Here is an 18704-nt window from a genome sequence, read left to right on the forward strand (position 1 = left end):
AAGCGGTGTGAAGACTCCTGGGAGAGGCGGGGTGGGAGGGGTGGGGTGGGAGAAGCAAGGTGGGCATGGCCAGCCAGGTTTGGCATTTGGGGGTTCGCCAAACTGGGCAGAATCCTAGCTAGAGGATTGCCCGGGCCCATGTGAACCCCCAACAGCTCACCCCTAATACACCTATGACCTAGATTCAGCTCTGAGGAGCTTTCTGGTTTTTCTTTGAAGACGTTTTGCTTCTCATCCAAGAAGTTTCTTTGCCTTCCTCAGAGCGGAAGAAGTTTCTTGGATGAGAAGTGAAACGTCTTCAAAGAAAAAACAGAAAGTCCAGTTGCCTCTTGAAAAACCACCTTTGGGACAACCAGGACCTGGATGACTGGGAATCTCCATAGATAATTATATATACTTTCCTTTTTTCACAAAATGTGAAAAATTGTCTTCTTGCACAAAGGGATGGAATGCTCTTTGATTTTGTTTTTTGTAGAAAGAAAAGATGAATATTAAACAGAAAAAGAGCTCTAAAATTAGCATATTAAATTAATAGAAATCATCCAAATAACAACATTTCAATGTAGCCTCCGAATGTGCGAACAACAACAATCAACAAGGAAAAGAATCTCCATCTGTTGCAAAAAGTAGATCCTCAGAAATGTTAATTGCACATGCATTAAAAAAAAAGTGGCAAGAATTTAGGGATGCAAGAATGCTCTTCAGAGTTCTAGAGCTGGACTACAAAACTCCAATCATTGGCTAGATACCAGCAAAGAAATCATTAGTTTCTTCTGTCATCCAATGGCTAGCAGGATATTTGCAATGCAAATAATAAGGTTTGATTTCACAAAATCAGAACTAAAAATCAGAGGCCGGTAGTACCTTTTTCTACTATCAAATTTAATTAAAAGGCATAAGCCCCTTTGAGCAGCATCTCACATCATTAGATACAAGTTTGTATTTGAAATGCAAAAAATGCCTAGAAGCCATATACCAAACCAGCAGTTCACAAAAGATTATAGTTTTTAATAAAATTGGTTTAGGAAAAGGTGCTACCAGGATCCATGTTATTTCTGTGAAGATAACCCTTCTGAGTATAGCATTTAGGTTATGAAGATGTCTCATATATATGACAGAATTTGATGAAGGATGATTGATTTGTGGTACATCTGCATTTAACATAATCACCAAACAGATTGTTCAAAAATAGAAATATTTTCTGCACTAATGTGGAAGCAGCTAATAGCCAGAAGATTCAGAACTGTCTAATCATCTTCTTTTAGCCCTCAGCAGGCTGGTAAAATAAATAAATAAATTTAAATTAAATTACAGGCTACAAACATTTATAGGCTTATTTAAAAGACTGATGGATTATAAACTAATTATATGTTCCTTCTCCAGGCTTTCTCAGTTGAGCAATTACATGGTTTGAATAATTGAACCCCTGAATCATTCAATCACGGAATCCCTTATAATAATGGAGTGCAATTTCCCTCCCCCACCCAAGCCGAAAACCACACTTGGACGTTAACTGATAAGCCAGGATTCACATTTTAAAAAGTAGCGAATGCAATGAGTGGAACAAGAAAAAAAAATAAAATTAAATATAACCACATATATAATACTTTCTGCTTTCCTTCCATTAAAAACTACAATTTGGTAACAGCTTTTGGAAGCTTCTGTAGATCTCACCCAAGGCTATTATTAGAGACCTATGACTGTGTTACCTTGCCTTACCAAATGCTCCCTTAATGGGGATATGCAAAACCTTCCATTCTGGGAATAAACAACTTAAAAAACAACTTCCAAATGTGATTCTTACCAATTTAATCATTAAAGGTAAAGGTAAAGATTCCCCTCACACATATGTGTTAGTTTGTTCCCAACTCTAGGGGGCGGTGCTCATCTCAGTTTCAAAGTCGAAGAGCCAGCGCTGTCAAAAGACATCTCTGTGGTCATGTGGCTGGTATGACTAAATGCTGAAGGCACACAGAACGCTGTTATCTTCCCACCAAAGGTGGTTCCTATTTTTCTACTTGCATTTTTTACATGCTTTCGAACTGCTAAGTTGGCAGAAGCTGGGACAAGTAATGGGCGCTCACCCCGTCACATGGCACTAGGGATCCGAACCGCTGAATTGCCAACTTTCTGATCGACAAGCTCAGCATGTTAGCCACTGAGCCACCCTGTCCCTAATCATTACAATATTATTAATGCTGCTCTCTGCCAGCATATGCCACAATAATGAAATGCAAGCCACCAGGTGATTTTTTTTAGGGGATGAATGAATTTCAAGACTACTTAGTATGTGAGTGTGCTGGGGGGTTTCATGGAAGGCAGCATGTGGCTGCTTCCTTCTAATTAGGAGCTAGGAGGTCTCTGCCTAAGGGACATCTCATATTTTTTAGGGTTTTCTCACTTACGTTGCTAAGTGAGACATTTGTTTAGTGAGTTTTGCCCCATTTTACAACTTTGCTTGCCACATTTGTTAAGTGAATCATTGCAGTTGTTAAATTAGTTACATGGTTGTTTAAATGAATCTGTTGACTTTATTTGTCAGAAGATCACAAAATGGGATGATGCGACCTTCGAACAGAGGTGGGTTCCTACCGGTTTGGACAGGTTCGGCTGAGTAGGTAGTAATTGCCGCCCATGCAGCCGAACCAGTTCTATTGTCGGCAGCGCCATCTTGATTTTCGGTTTTGCGCATGCAGAGAACAATCTCCATTGCAGAAATGTAATCCCCCCCCCTTTTCTAACGTTCTGCACATGTGCAGACCTTTTTAGGTATAAATGCGTATGCACACGGAGCAAAAGTTTTTGAGCGCCAAACCGGCAGTAATGCCAGGAGCAACCCCCCTCCCCCATGCCCTGGAACACTGCAACCATCACAAATACAAATCAGTAGCCAAGTGTCTGAATTTTGATCATGTGATTATGGAGCAGCTCAGTGGTGGGTTTCAAATTTTTTTAGAACCTCTTCTGCGGGTGTGGCTTGCTTTGTGCGAGTAGCTTTCTGGCTATGTGACTAGATGGGAGTGGCTTGCCAGCCATGTGACTCGGTGGGCATGGCCAACTTGTAAAAAGTGGTGAATCTCACTTAACAATGCTCTTGCTTAGCAACCAAAATGTTGGCTCAGAAACTCTGGCATTTGAAGTCTTAAAGCTGTCAAGTTGCAAGACCCTTGCAGCCCTAACCCTTTAGGAAAAAAACCCCAGGGGTGTTCAAACTTGACAGCTTTAAGACTTTAAGGTTTAGATAGGATTCTTAGAGGCGGGCAGGGCGATTGGTGAGCCAGCCAATCAGTGAGCGGTGGATGGGGCAAGCGTGGTGGGGACAGGCGGGGGGAGGGAGCTGGAACCGGTTCTAAACGGTACAGTAGATTTGGTGAACCTCTTCTATAGAAGAGGTTAGAACTGGCAGGAACCCACCCCTGGAGCAGCTGCATTGATGATAAGCGTGAAAAATGGTCACAAGCCACTTTTTTCAGTGCCGTTGTAACTTAGAACTTTGAAGTGAACTGTTACAAGATGAGGACTACCTGTAGTTTGAGCATGGTGATTAACCATGGTGATTATTGAAGTCTGTCAGGACAAATAGATGTCTGAGGCTGAAATGAACTCTGACCTACTGTGTCCACTCTAGACAGTGTCTGTATTCTGGACATTCACCTTTAGAAGCTGGCAAGCTATCTGGAAACAATAGGAAATCCACATCTGAACTTTAACTGGCTAATTGATGTCTGTTCTTGTTGTCGAGGTGCCTTCTCAAAATGTTGGATTTCAACTCCCATGAACCCTAGTCCATATACTTTTCCCAAGTTGGTGATTAATGAGCACAGTCTGCTCTTAAGTCTTATCTCCATTTTGTGTTAATCTAGAACAGGGGTCAGCAATCCACGGCTCTGGAGCCGCATGTGGTTCTTTCATCCCTCTGCTGCGGCTCCCTGTTGCTCAAAATATGCGTCACAACCGGCAATGTCTGACACCCCCCCCCCCGGTACATGATTTATTGAGCTTTTCAATCTCCCCGGTTAAATCCAAGAAAAGAAAAGTTTCAGAAGAAAACAGAATGTTTAATTCAATTACATATGAGAGTTTCGTGGCTGCTCAGGAAATAGTCAGGCATGGGAAGGGTTTTGTGACTCCCTGTGTCTTCTTTCTGTGGGAAACGGGTCCAGATGGCTCTTTGAGGGTTTAAGTTTGCCGGCCCCTGATCTAGACAATTATTAAGAGTTTGCCCCCCCTTTCTTTCATAGAAAGAACATCTTTCTATGTTCTCACATCTTCAAGTTGCCAAAGTTGAGAAACATTCATCTATACCAGGGGTGTCAAACTCATGGCCTGTGGGCCAGACCTGGCCTGCGGGGCTGCCCTGGAAACAGCAAAGGACCTGCCAGTGAAAATGGAGCTCAGGAGGGCCCCACACAGGGACCTTTTTTGCTGACAGAGGGCTGCAGGAGGCCATCAGAGATGGAAATGGAGCCTGGGGTGTGTGCGCGAAGGCCCCAAGTTCAATTTTCACTAGCAGAGTGCTAGCAAAACAAACTACTAGCAAAAGTAGATTCCTCCAGCCCCTCCCAGGCCACCACAGGTGCCCCCAACATGAGTGACATTGAGCTGGCTATGCCCACCATGGCCATGCCCACCCAGCCTCCTGAGGTCAAACACAACCCTGTTGCGGCCCTTAATGAAATTGAGTTTGACACCCCTGATCAATCCTATGTCTTTGGTGTTAATCTGGCCATGTTTTTGCGAACTATTATTATGACTCTTTGTCCTACTTCCATCACCTATCAAACCATTACTGATCAATTTTCATTGATCTACAGAAAGTTATTCATGGATATTTATAAAATGTTCTGAAAGCATAACATGAATATGTTTGAAAAGATAGGTTTATAATGAAAAGGGGGGGGAATAAAGGGTAACGAATAACAGTCTCCCCTTACTGTTCTTGCTAAGAGTTTCTCAAAGGCACCGTTGGGCACTATGGTGCGGAAAGTTAATTCTTAATAACAGCCTATACTAATGAATTGAATCAAGAATCCGTAAGATTCTGAGAAGTCTATAGCTCGTATGCCTTGTATGAAGGAGATCCCAGCCTGGGATTTCCAGATATAGCAGAAAAATCATACCTGATAAGTGGCAATGAGTCAATCTAAAACAATACCCAGCTAGAGTGACTTATGATATAATAGAGAGTAAGACTTATTTCTGTGTTCCTGACAGCAAAGTTTTGTTTCTAAAAGTGTTGATCCCATTAGCTTTGGGAGGATCATATGTCAAGCACAAGGAAAAACAAGTCTGGTTTGACGCCTGTTCCTCAAATGTGTTAAAGTTTAGATGGAGATAGACATTATATTTACTCACAGGCATCAAACCCTCTTTGGTCAGTGTTTCTATTTATTTAGTTTTGATCTAGTTTAGCTACTAACTGTTGCCACTTTGTCTGGCGGGGAAAGTCTTACTTTCTTTTTCTAGTTATTCGGAGAGGTTTTCCTTTTAAATTTTAAAAAGTAATAACAGGGAACAATTTGTTTTGCTTTTCAAAAGTAGTGCAAATGAATAATATACAGCTTTATGTACATAAGTAGATATCCTATTTGGATATCTTTCATGAATGATGAAAGAATAGAATAATAATGAATAAATAAATAATAAGAAAGCCCAACAGTATTCTGGTGCACTAAACAGGGGTAAGCAAAGATTATTCCAGTCTAAATTATGTAATCATAAGGAGAAATATACTCATTTGTTTTAGATTTTCTGGCATATAGGGAATAAACAACTCTCTGTCTCTCTCTGTCTCTCTCACTGTGTCTGTCCCTCTCCCTCTCCCTGTCTCTGTCCCCCTCTCCCCCTCCCACTCTGCCCCTTATATCTATCTATCTATCTATCTATCTATCTATCTATCTATCTATCTATCTATCTATCTATCTATCTATCTATCTATCTATCATCTATCTATCTACATATACTTTACCATATAACTATATATATAGTTGAACTTTAATTGATTAATAATTAAGAAAAGAGGATGAGGATGATAGCAGCTTCAGAGTTAAAAAGAAAATATGTTTGCTCAACTGCAACTTGTCCTTTTGGCTTATTTTTTTTTTAATAAATAGATAACAGCTGAGCTAAAAGCTCAACAGCAGAGAAAGTTTCCAGTAGAGCTCTGTTCTTGGTCCTGGAGGAGAATTAAGGTGCTCTCCCAAGTTAGTGGCTGGACATCTGCAAAGATAAGTGAGTAACTTGGATATGCTGAAAGAAATAACTTTTAGGCATAAAGACGTCAGATTCTGTCTCCAGAAGTGTTGGATTACAATTCCCAGGATGTTCAGCTGGTCATGTTGGCTGGGGTTTATAATTATCAGATGATAGATTGTGAAAGCTAGAGAAAAGTCTTGAATAGGTAGCATAGAAGCAGAAATTGTCAGAAGGTTAGAGAAAAGCCGGAGGATAGAACTGCCATCCTTTTTTTTTGTTTTGTTTTAAATGTCCCTTTAATTGTCCCTTGATAATGCATGTCCTGGTGCTGTGAAAAACTGTGATGAAATTCTGCAGATGAAGCTGATATAATGGCTCAGAAAAAAAAGCTACTTTGATGGGCAGTAGGCAGGCATCCTTAGCTAGAAAATCACAGTCCATATGAAAATATGGGGTTTTTTTGGGGGGGGGGTGTTGAAACTCCCTGGATACTCCTATTTCACAAACATCTTTGCGATTGGAATTGTGTTTGAATGTCATCTGCAAAGCCGATACTGTAATATGGGAGGCGGCAAGGAGATATTTCAAAAACAAATAAACCTTTTCATTTTTTTCCCCTTTATAACTGTGTAGATTTTTGTTTTATTTGCCTGAGGAACGTAAGAGCTCTTCCCACTTTTACAAAGCCCTTGTGCAAGGAAACCAAAAAGGGCTAGCAAATATCGGCTGTAAAAAACAGGATAACCACTAAGGCACCAAAGAATTTGATGAAATTCTTTTTGGCGGTGCTCAAACTGTATATTTGATTTTGAGGGTGGGGTTTTGGGGAATTGGTGCTTAATTGGTAGGTCACATTTTATTGTCTAACTTTTTATTGTGAGCTTCTGAACAGTCTGGATTGGTGTTTTTTTTTTTTCTTTGATAAAAATACCCATTAAGAAATCCTTCATCGCAATATCTGAGACCTGCTCTCGGCTTCTCCAAGCAAACTGAACAGAGTAGCAAGGCAGCTACATTCCTTCCATTCTATTTTTAGCATTTGGTAATGTGCCTTTGAGTACGAAAGCTCTGTTGCAATCCTCTTGTTGTTTGCTATCGATAGACAACATTCTCTTTAATAAGAGTCTTACCTACTTTGAAAGCCATGTAAGCCCATGAAGAGGTTGGCGTTTTGGTTTCTAAACAGAGCCCCAGGCATTCCTAAGACTTAGGAAAGCTGGCGGGAGCACTACTGGTGTCTTGCTCGTATGGGAAATACAAGTGCTAATTACTGGAGCTGAAATAGTTAACGGAATAAAAAATTGCTGGGAAGCTGTTGTTTGCTACAATATTGGACCCCTACAGAATGCTGGCCTTTATTTTTGTTTTCTTCAACACAGCTAAAAAAACAGTGGCAGAGTGAGACGAAAACCTCTCCTTGTCCTTGCGTGGATAAAGGCTGGCTTATTTTTCATTTGTTACCAACAAACTAGAGGGTCATGAGTTTCGTATGGGAAAAGGGGAGATCTCTTTGGAAATATCTACAACACATCCTGCTGTTCACAAAAGGAAATGGCCAAGAGGGGTCAGCAGGCTGCCTTTTTTCCCCCCTATTGACTTCCTTAAAATAATAGGATTGGTTGGCTGGATGTTGAAATCAACAAAACAAGCAACATTTGGGGCTTCTAAAGTTTTTTGAATCATCAAAGTTTTCTTCTGAAAGAGAGACATCAGCTTATTATTATTTAAGTTTTAATAATTTTCATGTCTATCTTTCTGTTTTGCAGAAAGTGGGTTCTTATGCAGGATATTGGGAGAGATATTGTAAGTTCTTTCGGTTCTTTTCTTTTCCTCAATCCAGGGGCCTTGGGAAAGATAAAGAGTAAGCTTATTTTTGCCACTGAATGGGGTGAATTATACCCACAAAGGTTGGTAGGTCCAAGAAATAAAAGTAGATGGGGACAGAGAAAAGGTTATGATTAATTTTAATTGAATTAAAATTAGGACAACTAATTACATGAGCTCTTATAGATTTACTATTAATGTAAGGTAAATGTAAAGGTTCCCCTTGCACATATGTGCTAGTTGTTCCTGATTCGAGGGGGCAGTGCACATCTCAATTTCAAAGCCGAAGAGCCAGCGCTGTCTGAAGACGTCTCTGTGGTCATGTGGCCAGCATGACTAAATGCTGAAGGCTCACGGAATGCTGTTACCTTCCCATCAAGGTGGTCCCTATTTTTATACTTGCATTTTTACAGGCTTTCGAACTGCTAGGTTGGTTGAAGCTGGGACAAGTAATGGGAGCTCACTCCGTTACGCAGCACTATGGATTCAAACCACCAAACTGCCGACAAGCTGATCGGCAAGCTCAGCATCTTAGCCACTGAGCCACCATGTCCCTACTACTAATGTATAGTAAGTTAGAGAAAATGATTCAATATTCATAAATGCATTATGTATAGTAATGCATTTATGAATGTTGAATCGTTTTCTCTTGGCATCAAAAATCCAAATTATGCAGGAGCTATGGAAATTACATTCAGGTCTTTGGGAAATTGCATCTGCTCCTGGAATCCTATTTTCTCTATAAGATGAGAATCCCTCATATGTTTATCACTAGGATAGAGAAGTGTGCCATTATAGAATGATGGCTCTCTTGATTAAAATTCTGCCAACCAAGATGAGGATTGGACTATTGGCTTCTACGTGCAACTGGATTTGTTTGACCGTTTTATAGAAAGACTCCCTATAGGATTTAATGTAATAGCACCAACAAACCTTCCCCAGTGCAGTCCATTTCAGATGATAGTTTCTAGAATTCTGAACCAGTGTAGCCTTGAATTCACCATGTATGTAGGACAATGTTTGAGAAGGTTGGCTTTGGGGATTGCACTGGGCTAATTATTTGCTTTTAAGTACTTATCTACTGTTAATGATAGCTTGGCCGTTTCCATCAGTGGAAAAAAGTGATATGCAGAATTTAAAAAAGATATAATGATTTCCATAACATATGATTCTTTATAGTGACAGATATATTTTTTAGAAAACATCAGTATGAATTTAGTAGAAACAGAAGCCTTTTTAAGTCTGCCAACTGAGATCAAAACCTGCTAACTTTTGATAGTAACTTTTATCCTAACTTTTTTTGGTGATTCTTTATATTGAACTTTGACAGTAATGTTCAGTTAGAATAGACTTCAACTAGAGGATTTTCCTTTGATGACTCTTTAAAAAGAAAACTACCTTTTAAAGCTGAACATACAGTCATTCTAATAATTAAAATCCAAACTGATAATTATGTTAAGCTTCTGATAAATTCCCACAGGATTCCAACTGGTTCCAAAGTTGAATGGGCACCTAAAAAGTGTGTGGTTTTGTTTTGTTTTTTTTGGCTAAGGGACTTGTGTCTGGCTCCTAGTTTACCGGTTCTTATTATTCAACAGTTCTGTGATCCTACTTATCTACACTGCTTAATGTTTTCACATTCCTTGCTTATTTTTCTAAAGAAGTTAAGATTCTTTTAACTCTTTGCTAAATTAGGGGAGCCTGAAGTTTGAAGTTTTTCCCCCCATTCTTGCTGTTAGAGATTACTTAAATGAGAGAATTCATTTTCAGCATTGTTCAGTGGATTAAGTAGCACTCCATCGGTCCATTTCTATATGGGTCCTTTATTTGCTGGGTAAGTGCCTTTTCTTATGTATGAGCTGTTATTAACAGTTGATGAATGTATACTAAGAATAGTGTAGGTAACCTAAGAAATTATGGGAATGGTGTGAAATTTAAATGAAAAATGAATGGTTGTCATCTAATGTGGTAAAGGCTTTTGTAAGATTGACTCTTACATTGGACGCAAAGTATGAGGCTGTACTGTATGAGGAAAATCCAGACATCAATACCTGTGTCTCTATAACTGTTAGGGGAGGATCTCAAATGCCATTCTTAACAACCTTTGTCTCCTTCAAGTCTCCTAAACTGAGGCTCTGCTGATTGATTCTTTCAATTGTTTTCAAAATTAGAAATTCACCTCACATTAAAGAAACATGGAGTGGTAGCATTATGTAGCAGACTATACAGTAGCTTTAGGTTGCTTTGTAAATGTGAAATAATCCTTTTAAAATGTTCATATCTTCTAGAATTTTCCTATAGTTTTCAATAAGAGATTGTTTGAGGGGAAAGGAGAGCATTACAATAAGTTTCACTTACTGTAAAGAAGAAAGATAAACAAGTAAAATGTCATACACCTCTTGTTTTAACCTGGAATAAAAAAAGTTAACCCAAAGAGCAAGTAAGTGATAAATACTATTTGTTAGAAAGAAAGTTAAGTGTATAAGAGAAGAATTCCTTCTGGTCCTCTATTTTCTTGTGAGACATATACATGTAGGCAATTTAAGATAGCGAGATTCTGAGTCCTTTTACTTTTCGGTATATGGGGAAGGAAGATTTCTCTTATGAAATCTTGGGCATTCTGCACTTGATTGTTTTAAAAATCACTTATCAATGTGGGAATCAGCTGACACCCAGAGGAAGAAAATGAAAACAGATGTTACACTTTTTATTTCAATGAATAGGCTTCTGATTTATCTCTTTGTTTTGTTGATATTCATAAGCTTCAATACTCCAGCATGGGCCCATTGATTCATATATCGCCAGTCACAGATCTCTGGTAATTTCTCTAAGAGGCACTAAAGTTGTATAGTTCTGAGGCACAGGAGGAGACTTAAGATGGAGAGAGATCCATTGCTGTTATCAACTATGTTTGTGGCAATGTGTTACTTCTCTTTTGAAGTGACTCCGTTGTGAAATTTCTAAATCCAGATCTAGTTCAGATCATATCAGAATGATGAAAGTTGTCTCACAACATGAGCTTGCTCATTTGGGTGTGTGTGTGTGTGTGCATGACATCAGAACACACATTTTAAAATGGTAGAACTTGCATTGTATAGGTGCTGCTTTCAACTTCCTGCCTCTTTACTCCTTTCTGTGCATGTTGTTGTATTAGTGGATCTCCGGATGCTATTTCTCTCCCCTACCACCAAATGTCACCAGCTAGCAGGAAAGGATAAACGTGCGATGGGGATAGAGTTTGAGAATAAGTGAGCTCTGACAGATGGGCAGATTAATCAACGTAGTCATCAATCAACACTCACTCCAGGTTTTCCACATACGGACCAAAAAGTAGTCCACAAACAGCTGAGAGGTGTTATGGGGGATCTCAGACCAAAGTGAGAGGATCACTTCCTCTGCACTGCTCTTTTAATTGGGTCATTTCCTTTTCCTGCCTCCATTCCCAGACTGGGAAAGGAAGTAGATTTCATCTGTGGGATTTGAGACTTAATAGCTTTGAAGAAGCCCAGTTCGTTACTTTTACCTGTTGACTATGTATAAATAACCTGGCTAACAACTAATAGCTGCAGGAAGGTATTTGTATTTGTGTTTATTTGTATGCCGCCCTTTTCCCTGGGGTTGCAGAGGTGGGTTCCTACCTATTTGGTCCGGTTTGGCTGAATAGGTAGTAACCCCAGCGGACACGTGACCGTACCGGTTCTATGATCGGCGGTGCCACCTTGATTTTCTATTCTGCACATGCGTAGAACAATCTTCATTAAAAATGTAATTTTTATTCATTTTTAATGTTGTGCGCATGTGCAGATCGTTTGAAATGAAAATGTGCATGTGCGCTGAGTGTGCATGTGAGCGTACAATTTTTTTTAGTAATGAACCAGTAGTAATGGCAGCCAGAACACCCCCCCTCCCCAGTGGGTTGCATCTTAAGAGCCTCGGTGTTGCAGTGGTTAGAGTGCAGTACTGCAGGCCACTTCTGCTGACTATCGGCTGCCTGCAATTTGGCAGTTCAAAGCTCACTAGGCTCAAGGTTGACTCAGCCTTCCTCCTTCCGAGTTGGGTAAAATGAGAACCCAGGTTGTTGGGAGCAATATGCTGGCTCTGTAAAACTGCTTAGAGAGAGTGGTAAAGCACTGTAAAGCGGTATATAAGTCTAAGTGCTATTGCTATTGTATGGCACAGGAACCCTAGCTATATTAGCAACCTCTTCTCCATATCTGTAATCTATTTAAAGATGTCTAAAAAAGAATAGGCATGGGCAAATGGGTGCTCTTCTACTGACCCACATAGCACCTGGAACCAATTATCCGTTAGTAGCGGGATAAGTTCTCTTTCTAATGCATAACTCTAAGTTGAGGATTGGCTTGAAGACCTGGACTTTGTAGCAACAGCTGGTTTGAAAGATTTAGACTGTTCCACTACACAAATTAGGTTGGCCAGGGACACAAGGCCCAAAGTTATTGCACGTAGGATCCTATTCCTTAGGATCCCATGCCTGTAAGTCACCTGGTTTAAAGGGATGGAGAAGAGCAGGGAGAGCTGAGGGTGGAGTTAAATGTGTCATAAGTTTAGAGTCTTTGCGTTGCCATAAGCAGTCCAGCTTCCTTGAATTTCATTGATAATTATCAATTGAGATTTGAAATGTAATTGACTAAATTCTTGTGTATAGGCTTGAGCAATAAATATTTCTGAATTGCAATTTTATTTATAGTCCTGATCCTTGACAGTTCGAAGACTGATAATATCTTTGCTAAATAAGAGGAAACCATTTGCATTCAGATTAAGGCTTAAATTTAAATTTAAGGTTTCCTCAGATGGGATCAAATGAATACTTGATGCTATGCAAGTGGAAAACCCTGGTGTTTGCACTGGAGCATTTGGCTCTGTTCAAATTATTGTTTTCAAATCTATTCATTTCACATAACATGGCTAAAGCTACAGTATCTATCTATGAACAAATATTTTGGGTCAGATTTTGTCAGTGGATCTACTGCTATTTGCATTTATACTATTCACATACAGAACAGTATTAAGCGTAGCAACAAGGATTAACATAGTTGAATTTTAATCCATTTTATTAAAAAATCAGCTTTAAAAGCCAAAGTGATCTGCTTTATTGAGATATTTCACTTTACGAAAAGTAAGCAGTAATATCTGTCCCTAAAATAGTAAAGAAGAAACAGACTTAGGTTTCATGTTTTTCAATGTCTGGTACATAGGCCAATGTAGCTTTAAATGAGCAAAACTATCCTCTTCTTTTCTGCAAAACAGAATGTGCTTGAGACAGACATTGGGGAAATTTCTTGCCTTTTTGTGATTGGGAATGTGGGTGGAAGAGATCTATTATTCCATTACAAGCCACCCATCCGTACCAGGCTTCACGTTCATTATTAACATTGAACTACACCCTCTACAAAGTTGGAAGTATCAATAGTGCACTCAAATGGATGTATACCTTCCAAATTCATGTGAGACAGTAATGGTTTTCTCTTACCTTTGCTACCGGTTCAGAACTGGGAGCTCACGTGTGGTGCTTCTGCGCATGCGCAGATCCTTCTGCACATGCGCAGAGTGTCCATGATGACATCTGGGCAGGTGGGTGGAACCTCTTACTGCCACTACCGGTTCGCCGAACTGGGGCGAACCAGCAGAATACCACATCTGATGTAGGAGGAAGAAGAAACAGACAATAAAGCAAAGGTACTCACATGTATCAAACATCTACAATATTAGCCTTGTTGCTGCAGCCCACCTGATTTAGTGCTACTCTGTTGCCTGTCTGTCTGCCTGCCTGCCTGCCTGCCTGCCTGCCTGCCTGCCTGCCTGCCTGCCTGCCTGCCTGCCTGCCTGCCTGCCTGCCTGCCTGCCTGCCTGCCTGCCTGCCTGCCTGCCTGCCTGCCTATCTATCTATCTATCTATCTATCTATCTATCTATCTATCTATCTATCTATCTATCTATCTATCTATCTATCTATCTATCTATCTATCATCTCTCTGTAATTACGATCTATCTATCTATCTATCTATCTATCTATCTATCTATCTATCTATCTATCTATCTATCATCTCTCTGTAATTACGGTCTGTATCTATCTATCTATCTATCTATCTATCTATCTATCTATCTATCTATCTATCTATCTATCTATCTATCTATCTATCTATATCTATCATCTCTCTGTAATTACGGTCTGTATCTATCTATCTATCTATCTATCTATCTATCTATCTATCTATCTATCATCTATCTATCTATCTATCTATCTATCTATCTATCTATCTATCTATCTATCTATCTTACTGTCTGTCTGTCTGTCTGTCTGTCTGTCTGTCTGTCTGTCTATCTATCTATCTATCTATCTATCTATCTATCTATCTATCTATCTATCATCTATCATCTATCTATCTAACTGATTTTTTCCTAATGATTCATATGCCAATAAATAAACTGTAATGTTTCATAGGACAATCATTCTTGGTATTACTGTACAAATAAACACAAATTGCTACATACAATCTTTGGACTTTTGTTCTTTTCTCATGGTGATGAAAAAAATAATGCTGTAATAAACTCATAAGCAGTTGCGGTCACGTAATATTCTACTTAGCAACTGTGTCAGTTAGTGATCGAGTTGCCAGTGCCAACTGTTGTCACTAAATGAGGACTACATGTAAACTCCATAGATCAGTTTGAAGTTTTCAAAATAATTAAAACTGTGAATTCTCAATCAGATATCGGTGGGTGTGCATAGGGGAAAACAAAGAAGTGAAAAAAATGTGGCTGGAGTTAAGGTCATATATCTCTATTAGATGGAAACCTGCAAATAATGATGGAACATCTTCTTTGTGAGGTTCCTTAATAGCTGGGAAACAAAAAACCAACAAGCTCCATGATTGCAAACCTATGGCATGCATGCCAGAAGTGGCATACAGAGCCACCTCTCCAGGCACACCAGTCATCACCCGTTGCTCTTCCAGGTTCCGGTGCGAATGTGTGCACCTGCCAACTGGTCTTTGCATCTGTGGGAACACCAGAAACCGGAACAGCAGCTCCCTGGTGCCAGCCGGCCTTCGTGGCGCATGCACGCCAGAAACTGGAAGACCAGGTGACCAGCGTGCGCATGTGTGCTGGGGAGCTGCTCTTCCAATTTCTGGCACACTTCTGCATGCACATGCTCCTGTTTTGGCACTCAGTGCCGAAAAGGTTCACCAACACTGAACCAGCTTGTCATTAAACAGGTAATCCTTGACTTACAACAGTTCATTTAGTGACAATTCAAAGTTATAATGGCACTGAAAAAAGTGACTTATGACCGTTTTTCACAATTACGACTTTTGCAGCATCCCCATGGTCATGTGATAAAAATTCAGATGCTTGGCAACTGCTTCATATTTATGACCGTTGCTGTGTCCTGTTTCGACTTTCTGACCAGCAAAGTCAATGGGGAATCCAGATTCACTTAATAACCAGGTCACTAACTTATGAACTGCTGTGATTCCCTTAACAACCAAAGCAACAACGGTTGCAAAATGGGGCAAAACTCACTTAACAAATGTCTCACTGAACAACATACATTTTGGGCCAAATTGTGGTCGTAAGTTGAGGACTAGCTGTATAAACAGTAGTGGACAAAATATAGCCGTGATAGTGAACCTATTGGCCACTCTGAGGGCATGCCAGCAATCACCCTAGCCCACCTCCACTGCCTCCTGCTGGCCAACTGGTCTTCAGGACTCTGCTGTGCATGCGCAGGGAGCAGGGTGCATGTGGAGGACATGCATGCATGCATCGGGGAGTGCAGGGGGTCATGCACACATGCACGGGGGTGGGATGCATGGGGGGGTTGCGCGTGCATTGTATTATGGTTGTGGGCATGCACATGCACACACGTTTGACACACGGCAACAAAGAGATTAGCCATCACTGTAATATAGGTTATTGTTGTGGCCCAGCAGGAGCCGTTGTAGCTGCCGATGGACTCCAATAGCAAGGAACCCTATGAGTCTGCTATGGAAGATGTGGAGGACCCTGGGCAGGGTTCAGACTCAGAGCAGGGACCAGAGAGGCTGGTTGGCCACCAGGAAGCGCCTGAGGCATGGAGCAGTGGGAAAGATCAAAGGGAGTTTGTCCCTGATTCCAGGCAACGGAGGGCGGAGAAACGGAGGCAGCAGTTATGGAGACAGACTCATAAGAGATAATCAAGCCCAGGTGGTTGTGGCTTGGCCCCTCCCAAGAGAGTATATAAGAGGAGACTTTGGGAGGAGTCCTTTTGCAGGATACAACCGTTCGTAATAATCTGGAGAACTCCTTAAGATTTAAGATTTAAGATTTAATTTATTTGTATGCCTTGTCTGGTCTGCCTTGTGTTCCCGTGTCTGTTGGAGTCTGGGTTGCTGCCAACCTCTTGCTAGTGAGTCGTGTCTGGGCTTTCAGCCAACAGGATTATAATTGCTGTGTATAAAAAATGGCAAACAGCTAAGCCTGTGTCTGTGTTCATTACTGGACGGAGGGGGCCAGAACAGGTTATTATGCCCCTACCATCACATTAATGCCAGGATGCAAATATGAGTATAAGAATGTTACACTTGCTTCAAACTTCTATTACAATTCTATCCTATTAACTTTAAAAATGAACCCTCTTCCTTGTTCAACGCAGGTTGGCCAAGAAACCAAGGAAAGATCTTTATGGTCCCTCAAAACATTCACCAGCATCAACATCTTTGACATTGGCTTATTCTTCTACTGATCCAGAATCCCGCTAGCCATGGGGAAGTCTAAGAAGAAAGAAGAGGCTGTCTTTCTGAGGAAGAAGATCACACTCCTCAGGGCCTTCTCACTTCTCATCGGGAGCATGGTGGGCAGTGGCATATTCATCGCCCCCAAGGGGGTCCTGAAAAACTCTGGCAATGTGGGCCTCTCCCTAATCGTCTGGTTTGCCTGTGGAATTCTCTCTATGTTTGGTGCGTGGTGAGTTTCTTTTGTGTTCACCTTTCAGGGGATCAGAAGAACTGTTGGTCTAATGTTATTGACGCTTATGGAGTTGGTAGCTATTGTTATATCTAGCGACCAGTGGTGCCCGTGGCCTAGAGGTGGAGCTCTTGCCTCACAATCAGTTTGATCCTAGGTAGAGTAGAGGCTGATATTTCTCTCTCTGGGCACAATGAGACTATATCTGCTGAAAAAATACTCCATGCTGGCGACAGGAAGGGCAGTCAGCCAGTAAATACTCAGCTCCATTCAGTTGCCCAGACTCCACTCCGCAAGGGACTTTGAGGTCATTCCTGGTTGCTTTGGATTTCTGAGCAGGAAATAATCTCCCTTTCAATTGTTTCTCTTCCTTTTGATCAAGCTGTATATTTTCTATATTCCAGGGATTATAAACCTTTTCGGCACCGAGTGCTGAAAAGGGAGTGCGTCCCCATGCATATGGGCATGCTCCTCTGGGATGTGCCCCAGAAGAGGAGCTGCCCAGGGGGCATGCACATGCTGGAAAATGCACTTCCAGTTACCAGTGCACATGCGTGCGTGACGATCAGCTGGTCAGCACACATGCTCACGCCGGAAAACAGAAGTTCCTCTTCCAGTTTTCTGGCACTGCTGGATGCATGAAGGCCAGCTCATTGTCACACACGCATGTGGGTCAGAAACCTGGAAGAGGAACCGCCATCATGGCTACATTCCAATCATGAGATTCACCTCACTGGTCAGTAATGTAGTTGTAAAATCAAAAGCAACAAGATTTTCTCTTAACCCTGCATCGAGTATTGAATTAAGATGGCTAGTTGCCAAAGTTTTGCTGTTGAAAACAAGCAGGAGAAATCAGTATGTTCAAGAGAATTCCAAGATTTTCAGAAATTAGAAAACAAGTTGGGAAAAAAACAAATTACCATATTCTCCCCCTTCCCCAGGCTCTAAGATGTCCAACATTATCAGGATGAAAAATGTGTATGGGGCTGGGGTGGAACAGTGAGAGGTGAGGATTCTTCCTACAGAAAACCTGGCACAATTTTGAAAACAAACATGATGTACTCCAATTCAATGGGGTTCTAGCATTTAGCCAGCTTCTCTAAATGTCATATCCGTGTTTTATTTCTGATGAGTTTCCATGGCATGAACATGGGGCTAGAAACTTAGCTGGAAATGTGTAGGCTAGAATGTAAGAATTATTTTTCCTCACACAAAACTAAGTTGATTTCAAAAACCTCCAGCTCATGGTTTTGTCCAATGGTGTTTGGTCTTGATTGACATGATCAAACAGAGAACATTTTGCAGGATCCAATCTGGGTCATTGGGACCAGAGGTTTAGTCTTCCAAACTTTCGGATTCATGCTGGAGCACACCCTCAGAGAATGTCTCTCTACCAGAATGCACATATCACACATTCTGGTACAGAGAAGTTCCTTGAGGAACCCCCAAATCTGAAAGCTTGGAAGACTAAACCTTTGGTCCCGGTGACAGACCCAGATTGGATCCTGCAACATTATCCTGGGACACGTGTATTTGCCTTCATTTATGAGAGAACTTTTTCATCACTTGATACTTTAAAATTCAAAGCCCTGGGAACTTACTGTATTTTTTGGAGTATAAGATGCACCTTTTTCCCTCAAAAAAAAGAGGCTGAAAATCTGGGTGCGTCTTATACATTGAATACAGCATTTTTTTTTGCCTCCTGAAACCCCGCCCCCTT

General features: G+C 40.8%; 1 protein-coding gene across 3 annotated transcripts in view; it reads left to right on the forward strand.

Annotated features, from left to right (window-relative positions):
• Positions 1-6113: 6113 nt before the first annotated feature.
• The window catches only part of LOC116511376 (cystine/glutamate transporter-like), a 34098-nt gene continuing 21507 nt past the window's right edge, over positions 6114-18704 (forward strand). Inside the window, exons 1-3 of one of the 3 annotated variants that reach the window (XM_032221345.1) lie at positions 6114-6231; positions 7962-7998; positions 16674-16977. In XM_032221345.1, the coding sequence (XP_032077236.1) occupies positions 16782-16977 (196 nt within the window). In that variant the 5' untranslated portion in view covers positions 6114-6231; positions 7962-7998; positions 16674-16781. Of the gene's footprint in view, positions 6232-7961; positions 7999-8568; positions 9854-16673; positions 16978-18704 lie in introns of those variants that run through there. The other 2 variants (XM_032221343.1, XM_032221344.1) reach the window with 2 other exon arrangements.

This window comes from Thamnophis elegans, chromosome 7 (assembly GCF_009769535.1).
Source record: "Thamnophis elegans isolate rThaEle1 chromosome 7, rThaEle1.pri, whole genome shotgun sequence".
Classification (NCBI taxonomy): domain Eukaryota; kingdom Metazoa; phylum Chordata; class Lepidosauria; order Squamata; family Colubridae; genus Thamnophis; species Thamnophis elegans.